This window comes from Odocoileus virginianus, chromosome 12 (assembly GCF_023699985.2).
Source record: "Odocoileus virginianus isolate 20LAN1187 ecotype Illinois chromosome 12, Ovbor_1.2, whole genome shotgun sequence".
NCBI lineage: Eukaryota > Metazoa > Chordata > Mammalia > Artiodactyla > Cervidae > Odocoileus > Odocoileus virginianus.
Window position 1 is genome coordinate 60,169,317 of NC_069685.1, and position 22,378 is coordinate 60,191,694.

Here is a 22,378-nt window from a genome sequence, read left to right on the forward strand (position 1 = left end):
GTGATTTTCCTCCACCCACTTGCATCTGGCTGGGTTGTCACCTCATTTTCTGTAAATGTGGTCCCTGTGTTTTGTTTTGTCATCTGAGTGCTCTGTGTTTTTCTGCAGGGAGTTGGGGAGATCTGTCGCTGATAGCACCGTCTTCCCAGAATCCTCCAGTGTTGCCCTTTTATTGGTTTTGCCAATAAAGTGAACATTTTGTAAATTTGGGATAAATCTTCCTCCAGCTTTTTTTTAGTCCCTTAAGTATGGGGCTGATGTTTTAATTGCTTAATTTGCCTCAAATCATTTGATATTATTATTGGGCTAATTAAAAAATGCTTCAATAACTCAGCAGTTGCAAAAAAAATTTTAAGAAGTATTTGATCTCCTACGCCACCTGCTTCTTAATACCTCATTTTCCACTTGTTCTGAAGATAAAAGAACACCATACAATAGATCAAATGATTTAAAACAGCAGCTTTTATTAATTAAAAAAAAAAAGAAGAAGAGAAGTTGGGTGTAGTTTCCTCCTGGTAATAGCCCAGGAGCTGCAAATGTGGATTGCTATCAGGGCCCAGCTCCCCAGGCCACATATATGTGTGTGTGTGTGTGTGTGTGTGTGTGTGTGTGTGTGTGTGTGTGTGTGTGTGTGTGTGTGTATTCACTCAGCCTCAGTTACCTTACTTGTTTCAAAAACTAAATTAAATAAATAAACACACAAATACACCAATTGAGAGGATCAAGGAAGGTATGAATATATAATGAGTTATTTTTCTTACAGTGAGTTTTGATGTATATTTAAAGTGGATTCATGGCAGTAAGAGTATCTTCAGCAGATAATTCAGTAGAAAAAAAATACAATAAAACCAGTTTACCAGGTGAACGGTAAATGATTAAACTAATTTTAAAAACTGCTTTTTGTATTTATGGTATAATTCTATGATGTCCTCTGCATTTAAGTGGTGGTTTATTCATTGTGTGAGCATTGGTTCTGTGACAGTGATGTTAGTGTTGATTGCAATTTTAGAGAAGGCATGCCAGCCTTATGGTACATCCCTCGTCGTTTAGAGATGGCCTCTTAAAGCCGCCTGAAGGTGAATTTTACAGGCATAGTTTGCTTTTGATGTACTGCTTGTTTCTTCTTCTCATTTTTTGGCCACTCCATTTGGCACATGGTGTGGGATCTTAGTTCTCTGACCAGGATCGATGCTGTGTTCCCTGTGGTGGAAGTGCACAGTCTTAACCACTGGACCACCAGGGAAGTCCTGGTGTACTGCTTCTTGAAGTGATGTTTTGTACAAGCAAATAACAATGATATAAACTCTGCTCCTGGAAACTATACTCTGCTCCTAGGTTTTCCAGATTTTTTATACTATGAGTTCTCTAACAAAATCTCCTCACAGAGAGTTTGAAAGATTGCAGCTGTTGAGTATTTTACTTGGGACAATTTTAGCTCCAAAAAAGTAACAGCACCTTATATAATACAAAGAGCAGCCAAGGTAGGTTTAGTGAATGGTGTCGATTCAACACTGTCCCTTATCTGCAAACACGGATGCAAAGACCAGCTGCCCAGACAGTGGGGCCACCTGGCTGGTTCTTCCAGAGTCTGGGAGAGGGAAGGTTCCTGCAGGAGGCGCACTCTTACTTGTCTTCACCTGGAGGTTCTGATGGTCCCAAATGACGAGGCTTAAATGGACACTGTTCCTTTCCCCAAATCAGTCTTAACACTCCTGAGGACATCAACAGTGATCAGCTCCCTAATTTAGCCAGCTTTGCGTCTGTTGTAAATTTTCCTGTTGTGGGCTTTGCCTTGAAATAAAGATGGAAGTGACATGGTTGGTGATGACAGCGCATTCCACAGGGCTCCAGCCCCTCTCAGTCATTCAGCAGAACTTGTTATTTCCATTCTGTCCAGATTGCATCTGGGCTGTCAGCCAAGTGGGTATTCCTTGGCACATCGGAACCCCACTCTCAGTTCTTGATTTTCTCAAGACCAGCGTTGTTCTCAGGGTCATGGTTCATTGAGGGATGTCCTGAGTCTGCGTCCTGCCCGCTGGGGTGGTTGGACGGCGGCTTCTGTAGGGGGTTTGCTGCCCTGCCGTGGCTGCAGGCTCAGCCTCTCCCTGTCCCTTCGGATCAGCACTTTCCTTCATTCTGCCTTTGGAATTGATTTCTTCTGCGTTATAAAAGTGCGGCCTTTGTGGTGAATCCTCCTTTTTTTGGCCGTAACTCCAGTAGCTGGCCCGGTAGCAAGTTCACAATGGGTAATTAAAACAGGGAAGCGGTGTCTGGAAACACTTTGTGTTTGCTTTAAATTTGCACTGTGTTTGAGAAATAAAACTGTCAAACAGATACACTTTAAAATGACTGCTTTGAGAGAAACCCGCTTTTCTTAATTTTCCTCACTTTTTTCCTGTTAGAACTATTCTTGAACAGGGGCTTAAAGTTGTTTTTTTCCAGAACCACATTGGCTTTTCACCCACTGATTCACTTTTTCATCTGGAAGCCCTAGAGACTGATGGCATTCCCCCCTCCACTTTCTTTCAAAATGAAACAAGATAAAACATTGCCATAGTAATGTATCATCCACACAGAAAATGCCAGGAATACACAGTATTATTTTAAAAAAAGAAACAAGCCAGGAGGCGATGGGATAGCTTGTAGTGGCTGCCAGGCTGAATGCCCGCTGAGGGCTCAGCAGAGGGTGTCTTACGCCTCTCTTCCTCTCTGCCCCCCGAGTATGTGTCTGGAAGGGCGAGTGATATTAGAGTCCTTGCTGTGGCCGCAGAACACAGAAGCTAAGGGACCAGCCTGGAGATCGGAGCTGATTTCATTTGTGCTAATTGGCCCGGGCATGAACTAGAGCTTTCACACATGTGATATCTTGGACATAAATTAGGCAGTTGGGTACAGGGCTGAATTAATTTGAAGACAAATTAATTTCATTGCCAAGAATCCTGCTGTTCAGACTTAAAATTACATATTGGGGTCATAGGGGTCACAGTTCCAACAAGAAAAATAATCATGAACGTAGATCTTTTTTTTTTTTTTTTTTGCCAGGCACTATTTTAAGCCTTCATGTGCTGATAATATTTAATTACTGTTAACAGCACAGTGAGGCAGGAGCGTGTCCCATTTTACCACTCAGGAAACCCAGGCCCAAGGGAGGTGACAGTTTTGTCAAAGGTCACTCTGTTTGCAGTAGTTCTCCTTCGGGTGGTGCTTGGGGTTGCAGAATGTTTCAGCTCGTTTGACCTTTCCAGCTACCCTGAGAGGGTAGAGCTGCTGCTATCCCCTGAATGGAACAAGGAAATCGAGGCTCCCGGAAGTGAAGCCCCTTCTTCATGCTGATGTGGCCAGTTAGCGTCCCAGCTCTGGTGGAGACCCGGTCTCTGACATCCTGGCCAGTGTCCACACCAGGCTGCATCCCAGGTCATGCGCAGGAAAACTAAACATAGACTGAATGGGACTCCCACGACCTCTCCAGTCCAAACTGGAAGGCTGTTGTGGCTGTAGCAGGGAGCCCAGCAAAGGGCAGAAAGCCACGTACCAACGGGCCTGTGAGCCAGGTCAGCGAGCACCGAACAGGGCTGTGTCCATCGTGTGGAAGGACTTAGAGGTGTGCCAGTCCTTCCCCGAGCCCACTTTCCTCCCTGCAGAGGCTGGAAGGCCGCTGTCTTTGCGTCTCACCGCACAGGAGTTCCCCGTCACTGCCCCTCCTGCTGGGATCCCCTGCCAGTGCTGTCTTACAGCTGCTGGCTCTCAGCCCCTCAGCCAGCCTCTTTGGGGCATCCGCTCTTTAGAAAATTGCTCCCTACATCTGTTTATTTTGAAACTAGATTCTTGATTTCCTTCCTTCCTTCTCCCCTTCCTTCTTTCCTGCTTCCACCTGTCACCTAACTCCCACTTTTCCTTAGAGGTGTCTCCTCAGGGAATCTTCCTGGATGTACCAGACTCAGGTGGCAGGAAGGCAACCTCGTGACAATTTTCACTCCACTTAGCTTACACAAGTGTCGTGTTGGTAATGTAGACTCTCTGGTTTCCTAGTGAAAAAGACAAGTAATAACTACAGCCAACACTTACCCAGAGCCTGCCTTAGGCCAGGCATTGTTCTGAGTACTTTAGATTCATGTTGCCACCGTGGTCTCCAGACAGGCCCAGTGAGAGCAGATTCCTTATTATTCCCATTTTATAGACGAGGAAGTTTCAGGTCCAGATAGGTTAGGTGAATGTCCCCAAGGTCATACAGTTGATATGGAGAATTAGGATAGTCCTCACCCCTGCACTGTTCTGGGGTCGCTGACTGTGTGTCAGGCACTGTTCCAGGGCTTTCTTGATTCGTGTAGTCCTCACGGCACTAAGTGAAGTCTGATGCGTCCCTGTGCCAAGCCTTTTGGCCATCACCATAAGAGGCCTGGGCTGGAGTGGAACCAAGATCTGTTTGGTTCCTGAGCCCATGCTCCAGCTGTCTGCTTGACTTTGCTGTCTTTGACTTTCAGTCTCATAGACTGCCTACTCTGCTTTGTTAAGACTATAAGCCCCTTGAGAGCAGGGTCTGGGTTTAGTTGTCCTTCCCCCCCCTTGCCTGGTAACCGGCCCGGGTTGTGGTGGCTACTCAAGGAAAGTGCTCTTAGTGAGTGACTGAGGCAATAAGATGGGTTAGGTGTCTGGGTGAAATGCATAAGCCTTGTTGACAGAACATGAGGTCTGCCAAAAGTGAGATAAAGAAGGGACAAAGAACTTCCTCATTTTTAAAAGTATATAATAAACATTATGCTCCATCAGTAAAATCTTGCCATCCAAAGAAAAGATGGATGAAGAAGCTAGAGACAGAAGAGATGAAGTCCCGTTATGAGCTCTCAGGTTTAAGACAGGAAATGCTGATTATATCCAAAGCCACCCATCACTCCACGCCTCATTAGGGATTTAGAAAATGCACTATTTAATCGGGGTCAGTCAGGCACTGAAGGTTTTACGATCCTTGTGGGAAAACCTGGCAGCCCACGGTCACAGTGCCACCTGGAGACAGCATGTGGAATTACATGCTTTCTGTCCCAAGCCTGGTCAGAATTCATTTTGCAAAATGCATTTCCTGTTGAGTCATTGAAGTCCCACTTCCTAATTGTTTCTCTGCCGACTTCCTGCTTTGATTAAATCAGTACTTGTTTTCTGTTTAAAATTTCTGTCCTGCTTTACATTCAAGTAGCCAAGTTCAATGTGGAACTGTTTTACTGATCACAAACCCTTGAATAAAAACAGGGGAAAGCAAACAGATAACACTGGAGGGTAGCAGACACCCACACTCCAGGAGAGGGGGCCACAGGCCAGAAGTCTGTTCTGTTCAGTCTGTTCTGTTTGGAGGAGAGAACCCTGGTCTGGGTGAGGGGTGGAAAGGAGCAAGGTCGGTCCCCTTTGCCTTCCCGTGCTGGTTCACATCTGCCTTAAAACCTGCTGTATGATGAAGCGTTCAGGGGAAATTAGGTGGTTTCTTAAACCCTCAGAAGGCAGATTTATGAATAATCCCATAATTCACCACTTTTCCTACAGTCCTCAGACTGGCAACCTTTTTGTTCTGATTCTTTGCAGGACAACAGAACCGAGCTGAACCTTAACCACTCCTAATCCAGACTCTGCCTCTACTAAGCAATTGAAAACAGACAGTTGTTTGTCTCCTCCTTAAAAATCCCCAACAAAGGAAAATTCTGTTTCTCACTTGTTCCACTGTTGAGCATGATTTTTTCCACTGGCAAGTTCTAAATTTGTTATGAACTAGTTCCATAAACTCTTTTATGGTAGAAGATTTACTTAATCTTCATACAGAAGACAATAATTGTTTTAATTTTTAACCTTTTCACAAGCTTAAATGTTATTTAATATCTGGTTTTAACAGCTTTATTGAGATTTAATTTACATATAGCTCACCCATTTAAAGTGTACAATTCAGTGGTCTTTGGTATATTCACAGATAATGTGCCACTCTCACCACAGACAATTTTAGAATGTTTTCACCACCTCAGAAAGAAAGCCCACGTTCTCAGCTGTTACACACGCGCACACCCAGCACTGAGCAGCCACTAACATGCTCTCTGCCTCCATCGATTTTCCTTTCTGGACGTCTCACACGCACGCATCCTACAGTATGCCGATTGTCATCACTGGCTACTTCTTCTTAACCTAACACTGTCAGGTTTCATCCACATTGTAGCATCTGTCAATGCGTGCATGCTCAGTCGTGTCTGACTCTGCAATCCCATGGACTGAAACCTGGCAGGTTCCTCTGTCCATGGGATTTTTCCAGATAAAATTACTGGAGTGAGTTGCCGTTTCCTCCTCCAGGGAATCTTCCCCACCCAGGGATCAAACCTGCATCGACAGGAGAATTCTTTCCCACTGAGCCGCCAGGGAAGCCCAGTGTGTTAGAACTTCACCCCTCTCTTTGGTCATATGTTCCTTTGTGTTTCGTATTTCTTGCATTCATTTATCAGTTGCTGGACATTTGGGTTGTTTCCACCTCTTGGCTATGATGAATAATAATAGGTTTATGGTGCGAAACATATATTTTCCTTTTTCTTGAGTATATACTTAGAAGTGGAATTGCTGGGTCATAGAGTACCTTTGTGCTTGATCATTAGATGAATTTCTAAGCTGCTGCCCACAGCTGCTGCGCTGTTCTTCATTCTAGCCAGCAGCGTATGAGGGCTCTGAGTTCTCTGCATTCTCCCCAGTACTTGTCAGTATCTGTCTTTTTGGTTCCAAACTTCTAGTGGGCATGAAGTGATATGTTATTGTGGTTTTGATTTGTATTTCCCTGGTGGCTGATGATATTGAGCAGCTCTTCATGTGCTTTTTTGCCATTTGTATATCTTCCTTGAAGAAATATCTAGATTTCTTGCTCATTTTAAAAAATGGGATTATTTTTTCTTTTCTTATTGAGCTCTTTATATGGTCTAGATAAAAGTCGTTTTTCAGATATTTGACATAAATTGTTTTCTCTCATTTTGTGGGTTGTCTTGTCCCTTTCTTGATAGTATTCTTTGAAACACAAAAGTTTTTCACTTTGATGAAGTCCAGTTAAGGTTTTATTTTTGTAAGAAGATTTCTTCAGTACGTGTTACAAAACTATTAGGTATCTTTTTTATTTTCCTAATGTAAAATTATAGAAAATATGTTTGAAAAACTATGCCACCTCCCAAGAACTTTTGGTGGATAGAGTTTGCTTTCCTCTCAAGACCATGGGCTTACCTAGCGGTGTTCACCCCAGTGCTTCTTTTCATGGTGCTTGCTTCAGTCATTTTTTATTTTTATTTCAATTTTTTGGTATACTTCTAACTGGAGAGTTTTTAACAGGGAATATAAAATAAAATCTCCACTAAGAGTAAATAAAAGCCAGAGAGGTCTAATATTTTTAGAGCTTATGGATATTTTGCTCTTTGCTATCCTACTCCATTTGAAAAACAGCTGTTCGTGTTTCACCACATTCTGCCTTTCATCCAGAGACCACTGTGCGTTCTGTTTACGCTCAGCAAGGCTTCACACAGGATGGTCACAGTAAATGTGATAACAAAAGCCGACCACTTTCATGTGGATCACCTTTCTTCCTCTTCCAACAGGTATGGCAGATCCCAGAAAATGGACTCACCCTTTCCCTGACCGAGCCCGTGGTCATCTTAGAAGGCCACTCAAAGAGAGTTGGCATCGTAGCCTGGCACCCGACGGCCCGCAACGTGCTTCTCAGCGCAGGTAGGAACTGAGCAGCCTCTGCTTTCCCCTTCCCCTCATTCCCCACGGCCCCGTGTAGAGGGAGCAGCAGACTCATTCTGACTGTGCTGGCAGCTGTGAAATCAGAACCCAGGGTGGGGTGCAGGTGTCTCCCAACCCATGTGTGTGCGCTCGCACGTGTGTGTGTGTGTGTGTGTGTTGAGGCAGCTGGGGCAGATCCAGTGGAAGCTGTGGACTTCTTGTCTAGAAGCAGGAACAGGCACGTACTTACTTAGTGTATCTAGCACTTTGTGAGTCTAGTGAATCTCAGCAGAGTCTCGGTTCCCGCCGGGGCTTCCACAGCCCTCAGTTGTAGTTACTCCTGATGTGGTAGAAGGAGCAGGAGCCCAACTGGGAGTCAGGAACTCCGGTATTGGTGCCAATGTTGGGGTGATCTTGTTAGTTAAATATGCTCTTTCCTTTTAAAAATACTTCCATTTTTCTCCTTGTAGTCCATGTTTATTATAGAGAATACATATAAACAAAAAGGAGAAAATAAAAATCACTTACAACCCCATCACCTAGAGGAAACATCATCATTACCCCATTTTGATGTCTCCAGAAGATGTTTCTGTGCGCATAAACGATTTTACACACAAAGACGGGTTCAACCTCTTTCACGCAACCTGCTTTCTGCCCCTGCTGGTACACTGTGGCCCTTTTCATACGTACTGTGTGATATTTTTAATGACTCCATTAATAGGCCATTGTCTGGATACCTCTGTTGATTTAGTTCGCCCTCTGTTTTTGGACATTGAGGTTGTTTCTGCTTTTTCACTGTTAAACAGCACTGCAGTGAACCCTTGTGACCAAGTCCTTGTTGTTCCCTATTGCTTTCCCACTTGTATAGTTTCCAAGTTTCATCTTAAAGAAATCTTTTTCTTTGTTCAAAAATATGAGCGTTTCTCTGCTATCATAGAAGCAATACAAAGGACAGGAAGGAGCTTTGTGGGGTAATGGAAATGTTCTAGATCTCGATTGTGATAGAGGCTAGATGAGTATGTATGTCTGTCAAAACTCAACCAATGTATACTTAAAATGGGTGCCTTGTATGCAAACTGTACCTTAAAAAAATTGGCTTATTAAAAATGCAGTGCTAATGTTAGTGGTAGAATTTTAAAGTCTTTCACTTTACCAGTAAAAAGGAGGGGAGAAGTCCAGTTTTTAACTAGGAATGAAAGGTATTTGTAATGTAGTGAATTAATTTAAAAATCGAATGCCTGGTACCTATTGAAACCAAGAACTACTTTAAAAAAAAAAAAGAAAAGTAAGATTCTCTTTTTTTAAATCACAATCGACTATAACTGGGAACCCTTCCAGTGTTTTACTCAGAACCTCAGTCTGATAAGGAGAGAAAACAATTCCAAAGGTGGGATTCCATCATGGAAAATACCCTACTGTGGGCTTTATCGAGGTCAGACCTAGGGTATCATCGGCAGACCCAGCCCAGTCTCCCTTGTACAAGCTGAGGAGAATGGTTGATTGCAGCCCTGTGCATATTTTAAGACTATATGATCCATCCACAGTGGCTGGAGTTATTATTTGCCTGTGATGAAGGAGGAGGAGGACGGGTCAAGTCTCCATCCCAGAATTTAGTTCCAACTCTTCATACTGTTGTGCAGCTTTTCCACCCATTTCCTACTTCTAAAGAGATGGGAATACCAGACTACCTAACCTGCCTCTTGAGAAACCTGTATGCAGGTCAGGAAGCAGCAGTTAGAACTGGACATGGAACAACAGACTGGTTCCAAATAGGAAAAGGAGTACATGAAGGCTGTATATTGTCACGTTGCTTATTTAACTTATATGCAGAGTACGTCATGAGAAATGCTGGGCTGGAGGAAGCACAAGCTGGAATCAAGATTGCCAGGAGAAATATCAGTAACCTCAGATATGCAGATAACACCACCCTTATGGCAGAAAGTGAAGAAGAACTAAAGAGCTTCTTGATGAAAGTGAAAGAGAAGAGTGAAAAGGTTGGCTTAAAGTTCAGCATGCAGAAAACTAAGATCATGGCATCCAGTCCCATCACTTCATGGCAAGTAGATGGGGAAACAGTGGCTGACTTTATTTTTGGGGGCTTCAAAATCACTGCAGATGGTGATTGCAGCCATGAAATTAAAAGACACTTACTCCTTGGAAGGAAAATTATGATCAACCTAGACAGCATATTAAAAAGCAGAGACATTACTTTGTCAAGAAAGGTCCGTCTAGTCAAGGCTATGGTTTTTCCAGTAGTCATGTATGGATGTGAGAGTTGGACTATAAAGAAAGCTGAGCACCGAAGAGTTGATGCTTTTGAACTGTGGTGTTGGAAGAGTCCCTTGGAATGTAAGGAGATCCAACCAGTCCATCCTAAAGGAGATCAGTCCTGGGTGTTCACTGGAAGGACTGATGTTGAAGCTGAAACTCCAGTATTTTGGCCACCTGATGTGAAAAACTGACTCATTTGAAAAGACCCTGATGCTGGGAAAGATTGAGGGCAGGAGGAGAAGGGGACAACAGAGGATGAGATGGTTGGATGGCATCACTGACTCAATGGACATGGGTTTGGGTAGACTCCGGGAGTTGGTGATGGACAGGGAGGCCTGGCGTGCACGACTGAGCGACTGAACTGACTGAACCCTTAGGTAACTTAGGTGTCCTGGTTATCGGTAGCTAATTTTTCTAAATGTTTGCAGAATTGGCTTGTTGACAAGAGTCTCACTTTCAGGATGTCCATCCTTTATGTTGCTTCCTCCTTGTGCTAATGTCCTGGAAGCAGCAAACGGTGCCTCTTTTTAAAGGGGCTTTGGGGACAGGGCGCTGACCATGGAGGGAAGATAAGTTGATGAGCCGAGGGGCTCTGGCTCGGTTGACCTGTGGCCTCGTTGGGGGTCAGGTTCTGAATTTACGCGCCTATTTGATGGCAGTTTGTGCTTCTCAACCAGGCCAGCCTTGGCCTATTTTTCTCTCCTTTTTGAAGATAAAAATCTGCTATGAGCAGATGGCTGGGCATTTCCCTTCACTTATTGTAATTTACATGCTTTGGTCCAAGACTGTGTCTTACAGCACCATTGATTGCAGTAACCTCCTATCTAGTCTTTGTCTTGAGCCTCCTAAACCGTTATTTAAACCCTTTATTTTTAGTTTCTCTGGAAAAGAAAGAAGCTGTATTCATTCTGATGCATGTTTTACTAGAAAAGGAAACTTATAGTCACTCAAGGTCCACCAACCCCGTTAACTCTATTTAAAAAAAAAAAAGGATTCTATTTTCCTGCAGTTCTTTATTTTTGTTTGGTGTTCTTGTTTGTTTCACATGAACCCAGACTTAACAAGCTGTATTTTTCCTTTACCATGTTTGTTTTACATAATCTCTTTTTCTTTTGGTCATCTCAGGTTTTGACTCCTGGCAAGTAGGGCTTCTTATAATCAGCATCTCCATTTCAATACACGTGTATATTTATCCTCCCTGTGCTTATGGTTTTCACAGATGTGTTGTTCTGTAGGCGTTTCTCATCCCTGAGGGTGTGGTTCTGCTTGCTTGCAGGCTGTGATAATGCCATCATCATCTGGAACGTGGGGACCGGGGAAGCCCTGATAAACTTGGATGACATGCATTCAGACATGATTTACAATGTCAGCTGGAACCGGAACGGTAGTCTGATCTGCACAGCCTCCAAAGACAAGAAAGTGAGAGTAATCGATCCGAGGAAACAGGAGATTGTTGCTGTAAGTATTCTTAGGACAACAGCCGCAGTCTTTGTAGTGCTCCAGTGGGTGAGAGCTTTCTGCTTTTTAACGCAGATCAGAGAGGCTGGGCTGCCAGTCCGTGGACCCTTGCTGTGTACAGAGACCCAACTGTGAATCAGAAAAGGCTTGTCCGGGCTTCTGTCTCCCACTTGCCTTTTTCTTCAGAGCTGTGCATGTGCAGCTTTTACCCAAGCCTTCCTGGTAAGACTTCCCTGGAGGCTCAGATGGTAAAGCATCTGCCTACAATGTGGGAGACCTGGGTTCGATCCCTGGGTCAGGAAGATCTCCTGGAGAAGGAAATGGCAACTCACTCCAGTATTCTTGCCTGGAAAATCCCATGGACGGAGGAGGCTGATAGGCTGCAGTCCATGGGGTCGCAAAGAGTCGGACACGACTGAGCGACTTCAGTTTCTTTCTTTCCCTTTCTCCCTCTCAGTTGTCAACCATTTCTCACAGAGAGACAAATTTTTTTATCAGTGTGCTTAAGAATTTGCAAGTCCAGGGCTTCCCTGGTGGCTCCGTGGTGAAGAATCCACCTGCCAGTGCAGGAGACATGGGCTCAGTCCCTGATCTGGGAGGGTCAGCGAAGCCCGCTCACGACCGCCATGGAGCCCGAGCTCTAGAGCCTTAGACCGCAACCATTGAAGCCCAAACACCCAAGAGCCCGTGCTTCACAACCAGAGAACCCACCGCAGTGAGGAACCTGCTCACCGCAACGAGAGAGTAGCCTCCACTCACCACAACCAGAGAAAGCCCACATGCAACAACACAGCCTAGCATGACCAAAAATAATAAGTAATAAGTAAATAAAATTTAAAAATTAAGTTGTGAAGATACAATATCACCCTTAAAAAAAAGGCTTGGCAAGTCTAGATCAGCTAACCTGCAGAGTTTAATTGCATGCTGGCCTAGGACTGCAGGTAGCCCAGTGGATTCCCTCTCCTGCTCCTCAGTTGGTTGTTAAAGGGCCTGATGACGCCGAGCATTCTTTCCAGCATAACATCCTTGGTCCTGCCCTCTGAGCTAGGCCTCCACAAAATCACACATTCTGACAGAGATGGACAGTCAGGCCTTTAGTCACTTCTCCCCAACTCTGTGCCCCGTCACAGCCCTTCTCTGAGAAGGTGGCTCTTGGCTGGCATTGCTTTTTATGAATCAGGCGACAGGCATGGCTGGTGTTTATCAAGGCCCTGTGCGTGTGGTTTCTCCACTAGAACATTCCATAGGGCAGAGCTGATGGGCTCCCATTGAACAAATGAGGCCAAGGAAGGGGTTAACCAGACTCGACTTCCTGTCCCATGAAATTGCTGGATGCCATAGCATATATCCACCTTTAGGTTATTATCATGCTTTTGAGAAACAAATGTTTGGCAGAGCCCTTTCACATGTTTTTGCAGAGGCTGGACTGGAGTTGGTGGCAGGGGCTGGTGGAAGGGTTGAGGCCTTTCAGTCCAGGCCTGGCATGCTTGCTTGCTTGCCAGCTGAGAGGCCTTGGCCAGATCCCTCAGTGTCTGTTTCCTCCTCCTTCAGGGAGGGAGGTGGTCAGTACTGACATGCATGTGCGCACACACAGTTACACCTTTGATATGAGTGGCATGTGGGGTGTAGCTGGGTTCACTGAGCCCCCGCTGCACCTCACTTTTCCTTCCTGCGGTCTGGTCTGACTGTGTATAAAATGCCTCTTTGCTTTCTCGCCCAGGAGAAGGAGAAAGCACATGAAGGGGCCCGACCCATGAGAGCCATCTTCCTGGCCGACGGCAATGTCTTCACCACTGGCTTCAGTCGAATGAGCGAGCGGCAGCTGGCTCTCTGGAACCCGGTACGTGCCTTCGTGGCCCTGCCACCCCTTCGCAGCCTCAAGCTTTCCCTTTTCTGAGCACGCCTTGAGGTGGGTTAATAGATGTTGGGGTTCTCAGTGTCATATGCTGAATTCCTGCTCATCTTAAATTGGATGTGAAGTCCTCATCCTCACTAGAGACTTACTTCTGAGTGTGTTTTAAAAATACATTCTTGATACTCCCAAGGAGTCCATGTTGACTGTTGTTTTTTGAAAGAATGCATGAAGAATCCAGTGTTTTAGACTTGGGAAATAAGTTGTAAACTTAGTTAAAATGTTTCCTAAAGAACATGATCAAATGTCTAAATCACAATAGTCATGCTTGGGAAAATGTTCATGACAGCAAAAGTGGGAAAAAAGTACTGAACTGCATATATGGTATGATCCCACTCTGTGTGTGCTTATGTGCTGGAGGGAAGTAGGCCAAAGCAGTCATTGCCCCGCACTGGACTGTGGGATTATGGCATATGCGATGATTTTTGTATTTTTCCTGTACCTTTTAACTGTCTAAAGAATATGAGTTTTTTTTTTTTAATAAGAAAAAAGTACTTTTAAAAAGAAAGTAGTCACAGAAGAGATGGACTCTCTCATCTCTTATGGGATCACACTGATGGGTGCATTAATTATGCAGTCAAGTCAACACACTTTTCAGTGAGCTGGATCTCATGTACTATTCTTACTGGTAATTACACGTATGAATATTACATGTATGTTGTTTAAACTTTCATTATTTTAGGGAAATGGCTAACTTAGAGATGAAAGGATGTACTGTCTTATGAAAACTCATCTTTTAAAATGTGTGTATGTACGTGTGTTTGTGTGTGTATACATATATGTGTGTGTGTATATATATATATATACTTCCAGAAAAATATGGAGGAACCAATTGCTCTTCATGAAATGGACACTAGCAATGGGGTTTTGCTGCCTTTCTACGACCCCGACACCAGTATCATTTACTTGTGTGGAAAGGTAAGCAGTAACTTTTCTGTTTGATCTTAAATTTAATTCTGTGAGAAGAAAAGTTTATCCTTCAGAGCTTTAGTAGATGGGCAATCGTATAGAGAATAACGCTTTGTGGATATGATCTTTTGAGGGCCTCAGAGACTCTCCAGAGGGTTCTCACTCCTGGAGTTCTGTGTTAAGGGCCAGGCTGTGGATTATGTGGCCCAACTCAAGTGTCAGAATGTGACAGTCGTTACAGGAAGACCCCACACAAAACCCCTTTCTGCTGCCTGATGATCTCTGCCTAACTAAAGTGTTGGTAGCTTTATCTTCATTACTGTTACATCATTTTAGAAGGTGGTGACCTCAGCATCCCTTCTTTTTTTGTAGGTTCAATAATCATGTAGAATTTTTGTAGTTGAAATAATTGAATTAATAAAAATAGATCTGTTGATGTGTTCCCTTCCCTGAACCTGTCAGATAATCCCTTGCTGGGTGAAGCTGGGGGTCTTATTATTACTTCTGTTCACAACTGATGGAGTGAGCTGCAGACCTGCTTGAGATTTTTATAGGTCAGTTACTTAGAAACTGAGATCTTGTCTGTTTCCTTGAAAGTCGTACTTGCAATGTTAACAGCAGCCATAGACCACATCGTCAGCCAGATGTTACTAGCACTGGGTGGAAAGTTACTGTGAGTATGTAGAAAGCAGTGTGTGATTAGCTTGTCTTCATTGCTTTAGACAGTTACATCCCTGAAACAGATGGAGATCATGGGAAAGGAGAGGAGGGTGGAGTACCGCCCAGCTCTTTATCACTTCTTCCACAGACCTCTTCTCTCCCCTCTGCCTGGCAGGACTGCCTTCGTTCTCAGTTTCTTGTAACTGCATGATAGTTATTTACACTCAGGCTAGTATATTCAGGTCTTCAGAAATCTCTGACCTTCTACGCAGTGATCACAGAACCTAACACATTGCAGTGATATAGCATTCCAATCTGAAGTTAAAGAGTGCTTGCTGAAACTAATGTTTCTTCATTAGAAGTCTTACTTCTTATTCTGTTGTCTGGTGTTGTGCCCTCAGACCTGTGCCATGAAGGAATGTTAAAGTCATCCCTTTGGGCGATGAGCCTTTCCTCCCCGACTCTGCCTCAGTGTCAGACGCAGCGCAGGACAGTCAGAGCCCTCAAACAGAGGCCCTTTAGAGGGCATGCTAGCCTTGCACAAGCGAGGGGTTGCTCCGCCCGGAAGTGAAGCCATCAGAGGCTAAGCCTCGTAAGGGGAGGAAACGGTCCACACTGCAGCGGAGTCCCAGTCAGCGCCGAGTTCAGGGAGGAGTGGGACGCCCACCTAAACCAGGTGTTCTGGCTCACATCTCCCGTTTCTTGCAGGGCGACAGCAGTATCCGCTACTTCGAGATCACAGACGAATCCCCTTATGTCCACTACCTCAACACGTTCAGCAGCAAGGAGCCTCAGAGGGGAATGGGCTACATGCCTAAGAGGGGACTCGATGTCAACAAATGTGAGATTGCCAGGTAAAGAATTGGTATCGGAAAGTGTTTAGAAGGCTTACGCCGTCTGTGTTCTATGAGAGCACGTGATTCTGCTGTGCCCAGTCTTTCTACCTGTGTGTGTGCAGTAGAATCGTAGAACTAGTGTCTCATTTCCTTCTTAGAAACATGGGGCTTGAGAGCAAGAATGAACCATTCAAAATCATTTAATCCAACTGTGCCCTCCCCGTCCTCCAGATTATAAATTTGAAATACAGCTAAGTAGCTTCGCTGAGGTGACTCACACGCTGATTTAGTGAAATCTTCGTCTCTTGTCTTCAGGCTGCAGCTGTGGCCAGTGTCCCCTGGGAGGCAACCAGGGAGCCTGTCCCCAGGATGGAACTGAGGGATGGTTTTCCTGCCCTGTGAGGGGACCTGCCAAGTTCCTAACTGGCTCATGGACCCTGTGGATCTGAAATTAGAGAAGCAGCGATCCATAGCGGGTGTTAGGTTAGTTGGCTTAGGAAGCTCTTCTGTGCTGTGTAACGTCTGTCTCTCTCTGCTACTCTGTGGAGTTTTTAAAAATGCATATTCCATGATGCTAGTGACTTTCCTAAGGGGCAGGCTTTTTTTCTCAGTACCAACCGACTGCTGGCCATTTTAAACAACAAAATAACTAGCACAACATTGTCAAGCACATGATCATACCACTCATCTTTATAACACTGCTTTCATGGACATTTTTCTAAGTGTGTTCAGCTGGTCACACAGATAATTGACACATCTTTAAAAATAAAAGAAATTTTTATGGGCCCATTTTTATATAATCACTGCAGGTTTTTTTTTTAAATACTTTTTAAATACTTTTTTTAAAAACTCTATAGCTAGAATAATGAAAGGAAGCTGTCACAAATACTTCTAAATTGTGGTTTAAAACAATCAAAATGTGGTTTAAGGACTTCCCCAGTGGTTAAAACTCTGTGCTTCCACTGCAGGAACCATGAGTTCGATCCCTGGCCAGGGAAGTAGGCATGCTGTACAGGGCAACCAGAAGCAAAACGTGGTTCAAAACAGACTGATTCTGAGCTTTAAAATTACATTCAGGGTTTGGGAACAGGTTTACTCTACTGTCATCTAAAAGTTTGAAGAGACCATAGTCAGCCCTTGGAACTTGCAAGTTCTGAATCCATGGATTGAAAATACTGAGGGGAAAAAGTTCCCGAGAGTTCCAGAAAGCAAAACTTGAATCTGTGGAACATGGGACACAATTTACATAGCATTTACACTGTGTTCACAACTGTTTACCTAGCATTTACGTCATCCTAGGCGTCATAAGTCATCTAGAATGATTTAGACTGTAAAGCGCTGCACCGTTTTTTGTAAGGGACTTGAGAGCATCCTCAGATTTCCGTGTTTTGGGGTGTCCTGGACCCATCCCCCGTGAATACTGAGGAGTGACCGTTTAAGCGGGTCAGTCAGGACGCCTCCTGTTGACTCTGTTTCTGGGTGTTGGTGACATGTGGGGCACTGTATTAACCACATGGCCCAGATCCCCTTTCCATGCGCGAGGTGGGTGCTACCGCACCCCCTTCATGAATGAGGAGCTCAAGGCTGGCTGAGGTGGACATAAGCCCTGGCGTGGGAGTGGAGCTGGCCATCCAGCTTAGACCCGTCTTCCCACTGCTGAGCGACTGCACAGGTTTGGGGCTTGCTGTTCCTACTCTTCTCATGCTCTGAATAATTCCAGAGTTTTCTTGAGTGTTAACCCCTGATGTGGTTTGCTCAGATGCCAACATTTAATTCCTAGGATTGTTCTCATTTCCTTTTTAAAAATCCTGTTTATACTTAGGAATGTTCAACCACCTCATGTTGGCGGGAGACCTGGCATCCAGGTCGTAGATACTCTCTGAGAGGTGGGTGTTCTTGCCTCCTGGCTGTCGACGCGGTAATTCTCTCACAGGCGGTTCCTATTGGTGATGTTAATCATCTCCCCACGGCTCATCAGCCCCCCGATAGTTGGAACTTGACTGTCACCATAATGCATAGGCCTCTGCTCCTGGTTCACGTCCCTGTCCGCCGTTTCCCGGCATAGCTCCTCTCACTTCCTCTTCCTCCTCTGTGAATGGGAACTCTGAGTTCTCCCTGCTCCTCAGGATCTGTCAGATGAGGCGATGGGCAACCGCAGCATGTACAAGAATGCTTGCTAAGCCTGTTACTTGGCCTGTTTCACTTAATACAACTTTGCCTTTATCTCTCCTTTGAAGATTCTTCAAACTTCACGAGAGAAAGTGTGAACCTATTATCATGACTGTCCCCAGGAAGGTAAGTGCCCAGCTGTCTAGGTGATCTGTGTTTATAAAGAATTTTAAGCATTCCACACCTTTCTTCCTCACCTGTGAGTTTCTCTTCTGTGTCCCATGTAGTCTGACCTTTTCCAAGATGACCTGTACCCCGACACGGCCGGGCCTGAGGCAGCCCTGGAGGCAGAAGAGTGGTTTGAGGGGAAGAATGCCGATCCACTCCTCATCTCACTGAAGCACGGGTACATCCCTGGCAAAAACAGGGACCTCAAGGTGGTCAAGAAGAACATTCTGGACAGCAAGCCCACGGCAAACAAGAAGTGCGACCTGATCAGCATCCCCAAGAAGACCGCAGATGCGGCCAGCGGGGTAAGGACCGCCGGGCCTAGGGGAGTGGGCTGGCCCGGCCTGCTCCTCCAGAGGCGCCTGCCAGCCCTGGGCGTCTGCAAGCACTGTCCCCACCAGCCAGGCAGGCTCCAGCCATGATAACAGGCACTGTCTGTAGGAACTACCTTGGCCACATGGCATTTATGGGTTTGATTCCTTTAGTTCTGTTTTTTATGATGACTGGGATAGAAGTCAGCCTGTTACTGATGCTGGGGAGAGGAGGTCCTGGAAGGGAAGAGTGGTGAAAGAGTGTAGAAGTTGCCGGGTATTCGAGTGATGGAAGGATCTGGAGTGAGTGGGACTCAGAGGCTGAGATGACCCTGGGTGTCTTAATGATTGAGTCATGTCAGGAGCAGAGGCTGGCAGTGAAGACCCATGTGGGGGAGGGCAGGGGCCAGCCAGGGAGGGGAGAGGGCGGGGCACCGGCAGTCTGCGGAAGGGAGTTCTGGGGGCCAGGAGGGCTGAGCGTTGTCGATAATGAGAGGAGCGGCAAGCAGAGGACAGGTGCCCTCAGGCTGTGGCCAGGGAGGCTCCTTGACGCCCCATGACTTTGGAGACAGCAGGGTTTCCTCCCAAAGAATCAGCTCCACGAGGGAGAAGCTCAGGCTCTTAGGGCAGGGGGTGTAGTTCCCAGGAAGGACCTTCTCCAGGAGTTGATGGGTGCTCGGCAGCCTCTAGAAGATCACCCTCACCCTGGCCACATAGAGGGTGTTCCTGCTTGAGGAGGGTGATGGGGGTGTTTGAAATGTGGGGCAGCCTTGCAGGGTTCAGTCTCCTCCTACAGCTTAACTGTATCCCAAGAGTCCATCCAGGTAGGTGCACAGGTGAGGGGCCGGGAGCCGTGATGCACAGTTGCTTTGCTGTGGGGTCAGGAGAACTGGCCAGCGTTCATTGAGTTCCTACGAGGCCTAGCCTGCGACCTGCTACTTCCAAGTAGAACAGCCCATTTATGCCCCGTACGTGCTACCTGTGCTGAACTTCGCTGCCTTTAGTCACCCTCTTCCCTCCCCCCTTTTTTGTTTCCTTAGCAAAATGAAGCCAAGTTGGATGAGATTTTAAAAGAGATCAAATCTATAAAAGACACAATCTGCAATCAAGATGAGCGTATTTCCAAGTTAGAACAGCAGATGGCGAAGATAGCGGCTTGAAGGCCCACCCCACCCCAAGATGGGAGCAGGAAGGCGTGGTCCCGGGGAGGGCGAAGGGAGGCACTGCCTTTGGAGACATTCCATTTCAGATCTGTGGACCAGTGATAGGCCACATTCCAGTAAGAACTCAATTCGTCTCCCAAATTTGCAGAAACAAAATGTGATTTAAAAGCTGAGCTTTTTACCAGAAAACTTTTTTTGATGTTTTAAGTGTTATGTGTCTTGTGAACTTCTAAAAGACAAAAGTGCTACTTTGAAAATCCCAGATATTCTGAATTTTAGAAACCCAACCAATTCTGATTCAGTGTCCTGCCCAAGTACCTTTTTTTTCCTTTCTATTTTTTTTTTTACAAACAGGGACCAATGCCACATTGCTTTTTGTATTTCCTTTTTTTTTTAATGTTGCCAAAACCAAAAGTAGCTTTTTTTTTCTTTGTATTTTGCTACTTTGCAGTATTTGTGTGTGGGTTTTTTTTTTTTCCTTTAATTTGAAAGGGACAGCACTGTGTATGTTTATAAACTAAATGAAGATAAGATATTATTTTGTATAAACATTCATCTGAGAACAATCAGAGCCGTAGCCACACCGTGCTGACTTCTCTGCAGCACAAACCTGGTCATCTTAATGACTGTGTAAAAGGAAGACTTGAAAAATCACGTGGATTCGTATTCCCACCCTCCCCTCCCATTGAGTCTTCTGATCAAAAACAAAAAAAAAAGGCTCATATTGAATCATTTTCTTTCTCTTTTCTAGAAATTGGGTGGTTGTACCAGAATGGAATTTTGCTTCTTGGTTATCCTGTGCTTCAGATGATTATAATCTAACCTAAACTCGCATGTGTTTCTGCGGTTTTGTTACACACATAGAATCTGTTGCCTTCATCCCTTTTGATGTCATATTTCAGGTTTGGGTCAATACTTGACAAGGGTGTCCCGGACGAGGAGCCACACACGCTGTGGAGTGTTCCTTCTTGTCATTTTCAGCAGCTTACCCAAGGTTAGGCGGGACACAGACCAGGGAACCTGGAGGGGAGCATTTGCCCCGCGTGTCGCCCTGCCTGATTCTCTGCTTTCCCGCTCGTCCTGTGCTGGACAGCTTACCCCCCCACCCTCTGCCCCCCGCCAGCATCCCTGGAGCTACTGCCCTTCCTTTCTCCCTTCTTCTGTATGTAGCTCTCCCTCTCAGGGCTTCCCTCTTGCGTTTCGGTCCTAACTGCATTCTGCTAAGCGGAGGCCAGAGGGTGCTGTTGAACACCAAGACTGAGAAGGGCCAAGAAGGAAGCAGACATCTGCTGTAGCTTTGGTGGTGTCACTTGTCCCTCCGCACCCTCTACACAGACTCACCCGTGCCCCCTGCAGCGGCTCCGAGGCTGGGTCCAAACCCAGAGGCTGCCTAGTCCCAGGCCAGACATTGAGCTCCCAGGCCTGCCCCGCTCCTGGGTTAGCAGGAACCTCTCTCCATTTCTATTTTCTCAGAGCGCATGCCCGAGGGAAAAAAGGTGTAAGGAGCCCTTTTGGAAGAGCTGAGTGATGGAATAGGAATCATGTCATGCCTTTGGGGCCACGGCGGGGACGCTTGCATGTACGCCTTCGGGTGTGGGGCTGGGACGGGACTGGCTGGAATCGTCTGTGAGCAGGGGGCCAGGCTGAGGCAGAGTGTGGCGTCGGTGGGTTGGGATACATGTCCGAGCTGTCCATGTGTCCATGTAGAAAAGGTACCATGTTCTTAGCCAACCCTGGGATTGCTGTCTCCACAGTGTCAGGGTATTTGAATGTTTGGTGTGGTTTTGTGTGTACATGTGTGTACGTGTGTGCTTTAAATACTCAAGTGGATGATGAGATATAAAAAAAACAGTAATTACAGTGGTTTATATTCAAGCCTGTATGTGTTTCTTTATCAACACAATCTGCTGAAGACCGTCATTATTAAGATTCAGAAATGTTCTAAGGTTCTGATACCCAATTAATTAAGTGAGCAAAATTGGTGATGGTGGTGAAACACCTTAGGGAGTATGGTTTGGAGAGATGAGGAGGCAGGGGCTGGTTATTCTGACCTGAGTGTGCAGCTTATGGCTTATTTAATGAACGGATTCCCCGCCAGGCTCAGAGTTGGTGTCTGACGCTCTGTGGGCTATTTTTCTTGTATTTTCTTTTTTTTAAAATCTGAGCTATCCGAGAGAAGACCCAGTGAATTACTCCTAGATCGGCTCTTATAGAGCAGCCATCGTATTCTGTCGAAACACTCGCTTCCATTTTAAAAGATAAAAGAAAAAAAAATGATTACAAAACGGTGTCCGTGTTTATTTCACATGTCCGCTGTCTTTGAGGCAGTGAGTGCCTTGCTGCCTGACACAGTGTCTCTGACTCAGTGGAACCCCCCCCCACCTTTCTCGGAGGGTAAGTACGGGGCATGTATGGGTGGGCCCCCTGGCTCTGGACATGGAGTGGGGTTCAGAACCCGCCTCCAGCCTTCCGCAGGGGTGGATCTGGGGCAGACTGCCTCGTCTTGCCGAGCCCCTTGTTGTGAAGGAGGGACGAGGGTTCGGGTGAGAGAAATAGCTGTGTCTGGTCACCCAAGGAGTCCCTGCACAGCCACCAGTTTCTGTGATGAGCTGATTTCCTGGGAATCAGGGCTTAGGAAAGCATCTCTTTCTTCAGTAGAAGCACAATACCCTTGATTTAACTGTGATTTTTACTCCAACAAAAGGTTTTCAAGGTCATTTGAATTTCATGGCCCTCTCTCAGCTCCCCTTTCTGCCCTGAAAGCACTATCCTGTGACATTTCAGTGATCATAGCAAAGA

General features: G+C 45.6%; 1 protein-coding gene across 2 annotated transcripts in view; it reads left to right on the top strand.

The window, feature by feature from the left end:
* CORO1C (coronin 1C) overlaps window positions 1–21,864 on the top strand; it is a 74,495-nt gene extending 52,631 nt beyond the window's left edge. For both annotated transcript variants that reach the window (XM_020876047.2, XM_020876048.2), the window contains exons 4-11: window positions 7,593–7,722; window positions 11,270–11,451; window positions 13,172–13,291; window positions 14,177–14,281; window positions 15,641–15,786; window positions 18,006–18,063; window positions 18,165–18,410; window positions 19,457–21,864. In XM_020876047.2, the coding sequence (XP_020731706.1) occupies window positions 7,593–7,722; window positions 11,270–11,451; window positions 13,172–13,291; window positions 14,177–14,281; window positions 15,641–15,786; window positions 18,006–18,063; window positions 18,165–18,410; window positions 19,457–19,576 (1,107 nt within the window). In that variant the 3' untranslated portion in view covers window positions 19,577–21,864. The remainder of the gene's footprint in view (window positions 1–7,592; window positions 7,723–11,269; window positions 11,452–13,171; window positions 13,292–14,176; window positions 14,282–15,640; window positions 15,787–18,005; window positions 18,064–18,164; window positions 18,411–19,456) is intronic.
* The last annotated feature ends 514 nt before the right edge of the window (window positions 21,865–22,378 follow it).